Here is a 6,323-nt window from a genome sequence, read left to right on the forward strand (position 1 = left end):
AGACATTTTCTGAAGAAGGGTCTAGGCCCGAAATGTCAGCTTTCCTGCTCCTCTGATGCTGCTTGGCCTACTGTGTTCATCCAGCTCTACACCTTGTTATCTCAGATTCTCCAGCATCTGCCGTTCCTACTATCTCTGTAGAGGGATAGAACTAGGTTACGTGATTGGGCAAATATTTGATAGATGCCATGAAATATGAAAACGTGAATTTGTTTACTTTGGCAGCAAGGCTATAAAAACACCATATGTTTCAAATGGAGAGAGATTGCAGAGCTCTATGAGGAACAGTGGGATCTTGCCGTTCAAGTACATGAATCACAGCAAGTTTGCATAGAGATATGGCAAAATGATAGGAAGGCTAATGGAATGTTGTCATTTATTGCAAGGGGAATGGAACGTAAAAGTAGGGACGTTTTGATACAGAACATCTGGAACACTTCATATAGTATTTACATTTTTAAAAAATTGGAAGCAGTTCTGAGTAACTGGAATGGAGGGTTATCTTATGAGAAAAGACTGGATAGACTGAATTTGTATCTGTTGGAATGTACAAGAGTAAGTGTCAATCTTATTGAATAATCAAAGATTTTGAGGGAACATATTGGAGTGAATGTTCCCCTTGTGCGAGAGACTGGAAAATAGGGAACGCGGTTTTAAAATTAGAGGCTACCCATTTAATATGTAGAAGTTTTTTTTGCTCTTATACGGTCTTGAATCTTTGTAATTCTCTTCACCAGAGAACAGAGGAGGCAGGGTCATTTTTAATCTGGAGGTAGATAGATTCTCTTGCTTATTAAGAATCTAAGGGAATCAATGGTCGGTAAGAAAGTGGAGTTGAGGCTACAGAAATGATCTTACTAAATGGCTTGTAGGAAACAAATGGCTGGCTCCTGCTCCTAATTTGTATGTTTATATTCACATAAAACTTTGTTTTCTGTATCCTACCACTAAATACCATTCTCCCATTATTCTCCTGCTCACTTTTCATATTGGTTCATTGTTTGACAATGCTGTGATTTTAGAATTCTTACCGTCGTTTTAAAATCCAACCGTAATCTGCCCCCTCCGTGTATTTACCTTACACCTGCACAATTATGCGACCTTGTTCTCCTTCTTATGGGCCAACTGTTCATCTCTGATTTTAATCCACTGCTTTCCCCCTCCCCTGCCAAAACACCTCTGATCTACTCGCCTCCTTTAGTACTCTCATTAAAATCAGCTAGTATATTTCAACCTGCGCGGCATCTTCTCTGGTTGTGTCCACCAGATCTGTGACAGACCTTTGTAAGACCTCAGATTGGACTTAAGATTGAGTACATATTACCGTTGGCTTGCAACATAGAACACAACTGGTTAGCTTCTCCCAGAGACAGTCCTTTTTATCTCAATGAATGGAGCTTGTCTCCTGATATCAGTGAGCCCATTCAGGTTCTAACTGTCTTATACAATATCTCACGCCGACATTTTTTTCTGTTTTTCTAAAAAATATAAGTAAGTTTACCACTACTACCATCTCCCTCCAAGTCTCTGATTTCATAAATGGCTGGTACCTACCTGAGTTGGAAGTCTGCTTGTGGTGAAGTTTATTGCTTCATTGGAACCTTGCTGGATTGGATTTCTCAAGTGTCCTTTGTAGGGAACATGTTCTGGCATCAATGTCACTATTGAACATCAATCTCTCTTGGACGAACTTTAGTTTTCCAAAATCAGATCAGAAAAAAAATGGCTGTTTCTAAAAATAATTTTCTTGTTTTGACATTGTAACGATGTAGACTCAGATTTGATCCGTCTCACACAGACTCTTCCAGAAAAGAGATAACACAGTGTGGAGCTGGAGGAACACGGCAGGCCAGGCAGCATCAGAGGGGCAGGAAAGTTGACATGGTGGATCGGGACCCTTCCAGGAAAGAATTGTTTTATCAGATTCAGTAGGAGTAAAACTGATAGTGATGAAAACTGTGGATGCTGTAAATCAGAGACAAAAAGAGAAATTGCTGGAAAAACAATTCTGAGGAAGGTCACTTGACCCGAAATGTTAAAACTGATAGTGATGTTTGGTCCTGGTTTTCCTAAATAGCAGAATTTACTTTATCAATAGTCTATTCCTAACTCCTGGTGATTGTGGTGTTAAGAATGCCTGATGATCAGATATTAAGATTTATCTCTGGAAGACAATTGAATAATTCCTGCAAACCTATGAAATTGGTGGTATCTTCTGATCTTTCAGTTATGGAGAGTTGTTGTAGATCAACATAATTAATCCTGAGTGCTGTATATTTCCCACTAGGTTCAGTGAACCTTCTCCTGGACCGATGAAGTCTTCCTCCTCCATTGTTAATAAAATTATGTTGGTCACTAGTATTTGGCTTTGTGACCTGCTTGTTCAACATAGTGTAGAATTTTGTGAGTGAAGCATACTCTTTTGCTCAAATGAGAAGTTTTGATTTATGATGATGTACACCTATTGCACATGGCACTATTTCTGAACTTTAAAACTACTCTCAAGATCTATTTGCTCTGGAGCAGCATTCTGCCTGCATCAGGCAGTTCTGTGTCAGAAGGATATAGTTTCATTTCATTCAACCAAATGGTGATTTTAGATAATATTGTAACACTCACCCAGAGTCAAATTTGAAATTAGTTGGAAGATCATTAACCTGATGTGTATATCATATCTGGTTTGATAAGTCATCTATTAACACCAGGCAAGGTCAAGTAGCATCTTCTCAGGGTGGTAAATAATAAAAAGATATATGTTTCAATGAGGAATATCTTGGCAGTTTGGGTTTTCTTCCAAAGATGCTTGCTGTCAAATGCTCATGACAATCTGCGAGTAAATATTATTAATTCATTGGTTCAAAGATTGTTTTTGACATTTTTATACACTTTAGAATTGTCCAAATTTCCTACAGAAGTTGTATTGGTTTGATAAAGTCTAACAATGGACATTCTTTTTCATTGTGTGTCTTTTTTAACTCTGTGTCTGGAATAATGAGTGCCAGCATCAAAGATGTTTTGTGTGGTCAATGCATTGAGTATAGGAGTTGGGAGGTCATGTTGCAGCTGTAGAGGACATTGATTAGGGCACAAAAACAGAAGTTGCTGGAAAAGCTCAGCAGGCCTGGTAGCATCTGTGAAGAAAAGATCTGAGTTAATGTTTCGGGTCTGGTGACCCTTCCTCAGAACTCCTCAGAACTTACAGCATCTGCAGTGCTTTCGGTTTTTATTGATTAGGCCACTATTGGAATACTGCAGGCAATTCTGGTCTCTTTGCTATAGAAAGGATGTTATGAAACTTGAAACAGTTCAGGAAAGATGTACAAGGATGTTGCCAGGGTTGGAGGGTTTGAGCTATAGGGAGAGGCTGAATAGATTGGGGCTATTTTCCCTGGAGCATCAGAGGCTGAAAGTGACCTTATAGAGGCTTAGAAAATCATGAGCGACATGGATAGGGTAAATGGACAAGATCTTTTCCCCACGGTTGAGGGGAGTCCAAAACTAGAGGACATAGGTTTAAGCTGAGAGGGGAAAGATATAAAAGGGACCTAAGGGGCAACTTTTTCACGCAGAGGATAGTGCGTGTATGGAATGAGCTGCCAGAAGAAGTGGTGGACATTGGTACAATTACAACATTTAAAAAACATCTGGTTGGGTATATTAATAGGAGGGGTTTAAGAGGGATATAGGCCAAATGTTGGCAAATGGGACTAGATTTATTTGGGATATCTGGTCAGCATGAACAAGTTGGACCAAAGGGTCTGTTTCTGTGCTGTATATCTTTATGACTTTTCTCTTTAGAATGAGGAAGGATGAGAGGTGACTTGATATAGGTGTACAAAATGATCAGAGGTATAGATAGAGTGGACAGCCAGAGACTTTTTCCTAGGGTGGAGGGGGCTATTATGAGGGGGCATAGTTTTAAATGAGTGGAGGTAGATATAGGGGAGACGTCAGAGGTAGGTTCTTTACTCAGAGAGTGGTAGGGGTGTGGAATGCATTGCCGGAGAGGGTAGTGGAGCCGGCCTCATTAGGGGCATTTAAGCGGCTATTAGATAGGCATATGGATGATAGCATAAGGTAGGGGTGGAGGTTAGATATACCTTAGGTTTAGGGTAAAAGTTCGGCACAACATCATGGGCCAAAGCGTCTGTACTATGCTGTACTGTTCTATGTTCAATGACTCTATGATCTGTCACGTGTACTTTTGTTCTTGTACCTTACAAAGTTGACAAAGTATAATAATCTTCCAGAGCTAGGTTGGCTTTCCAATCCCATCATTCTCTTGTGCTGTTTGCAGATTTCAGCTTCTATGGCTATCTAGATAGTTCTTTCCTGAGTTTTTTTTATTGCAACATACCTGAGCGAAATACGTGAAGTTCCAACAAAAAATTTGTCTCAAATCAGTGTTTGCAAATTTCCATAATCTCAAAATCTGACGTTGTATAAAGATCATTAATAAAGTTGTTGACAGATTCTCCAGGAAGCTGCATTTTTCAATTAAATCTTGCTTTCTCCATTATATAATTAGCACTTAAAGTCATTGTCAAATGCTCTGACAATATTAAAGGGATCAGTCTTTTGATTTACATTCTGCCCTATTGGGTGGCTCCGTAGCTCAGTGGTTAGTACTGCTGCCTCACAGCACCAGGAACCCATGTTTGATACTAGCCTTGGGCAACTGTCTGTGTGGAGTTTGTGTGTTCTCCCTGTGTCCGTGTGGGTTTCCTCTGGGTGCTCCAGTTTCATTCCACAGTCCAAAGATGTGCACGTTGCATGGATTGGCCACAGGAAATTGTCCGTAGTATCCAGAATGTGCAGGCTAGGTGGATTAACTATGAGAAATACAGGGGTAGAGTGGGTCTAGGTCATTGCTCTTCAGAGAGTTGGTGTGCACTGGATGGGCTGAATGGTCTGCATCCACACTGTAGGGATTCTACGAAATCTCAGTTTACCTATATTTTAAAATGTGATCGGTCCCTGGACCTACAGAATAAAGAGATGTTAAATAAAAACCGAAAGAACGGCAGATGCTGTAAAACAAACAAAAACCGAAATTGCTGGAAAAGCTCAGCAGGTCTGGCAGCATTTGTTCTGAGAAAGTGTCACTCAATCTGAAACGTTAACTCTGATTTCTCTCCACAAATGCTACCAGACCTGCTGAGCTTTTCCAGCAATTCCTGTTTTTGTTTGTGAATAAAGAGATGCATTCATTTGTTCTTCTCTGGGCTTTTTCAGTAATCCTGACGCCATTCGTATCTCATGAAATATCTCTTCCATGTAGTTCAGTTTAATTCCCTGTCTTATGTAACTGTACTTTAAATCTATTTGGAGGCATGATGTCTTTCTCCAATGTCACTGTATTCAACTACTGTTACTTCTCTTTCTTAAGTGGCTTACCTGAATGTTAGTTTTTTTTTGTATATGCAGTTGGATTTGTTTATCAGTGTTTTAAATAGTCCAATCACTTCAATGAAATACAATATTAAGTTCCTTCAGCAAGTGTTTTTTAAGTAGCGTAATGATCGTTTTTAATTACTAGGTAATGAAGTTGCATTGCCAATAAAGCTTTATCAATAAAAAATTTTGCTGTTTTAATTAATATTTTTCACCTCTATCTTCTTATTTTCCATGCCAGATATTTTCTTAAATTTGTTAAAGTTGAATAACTTATGAATTTTCCAGAACTATCCTCCAATATCCACTAGAAAAAGAAAAATCAAGCATTTGAAGACTGTTGAAATGCTTTAAAATGAAGAAACATTCTTCTTTTACTTCTGTAAGATGGAAGAAAAGACTGTTATTTTGTGCTATTTTCCCATATTCTCAGTGGGTTTTGTGGCCTTTTTAACAATATAGATGATTGCCACCATTTCCATATTTCTCTGAGATTCATGCCTTTTCATATTAAAAAAAGGGCACTGTGCCTTTAAGACAATCATCAGTTACACAACGAAAATTTGTTTATACTTCAAAACAAAGATTTGTAATAAACTCTTGTTCTGTCTTCAATTTTTCCACTCTTATGCAAATTACACTGCTGATGTAACAATTTTCTCAATCAGTGAGCTTTCCTGAGATATTTTTGCATCCTTTCCTAACAATTGCAAACAGTTATAATGATACTCATTTACTGAATATAGGGATTAAAGCCTCCTTTATAACCACTCAGCCTTGATTATTTAATTAAGTGTAAGAATTTTCACACATCCTCTAAGAGACTAAGTGTCCAATATAGACTGCCTTGTCCTGGATGCAGTATTTGAATTAGATTTCTACCCTACAGCTTTGGTGACACTTTTGTGATGTATGCAAGCTTTTACAGT

The 6,323-nt window shown here is 38.5% G+C and overlaps 1 protein-coding gene across 1 annotated transcript in view; it reads right to left on the minus strand.

The window, feature by feature from the left end:
- Positions 1-5,667: 5,667 nt before the first annotated feature.
- zfyve26 (zinc finger, FYVE domain containing 26) overlaps positions 5,668-6,323 on the minus strand; it is a 55,600-nt gene continuing 54,944 nt past the window's right edge. The window contains exon 27 of the mRNA XM_048600440.1: positions 5,668-5,701. Within this exon, the coding sequence (XP_048456397.1) occupies positions 5,668-5,701 (34 nt within the window). The remainder of the gene's footprint in view (positions 5,702-6,323) is intronic.

This window comes from Rhincodon typus, chromosome 8 (genome assembly GCF_021869965.1).
Source record: "Rhincodon typus isolate 14 chromosome 8, sRhiTyp1.1, whole genome shotgun sequence".
Classification (NCBI taxonomy): Eukaryota; Metazoa; Chordata; class Chondrichthyes; order Orectolobiformes; family Rhincodontidae; genus Rhincodon; species Rhincodon typus.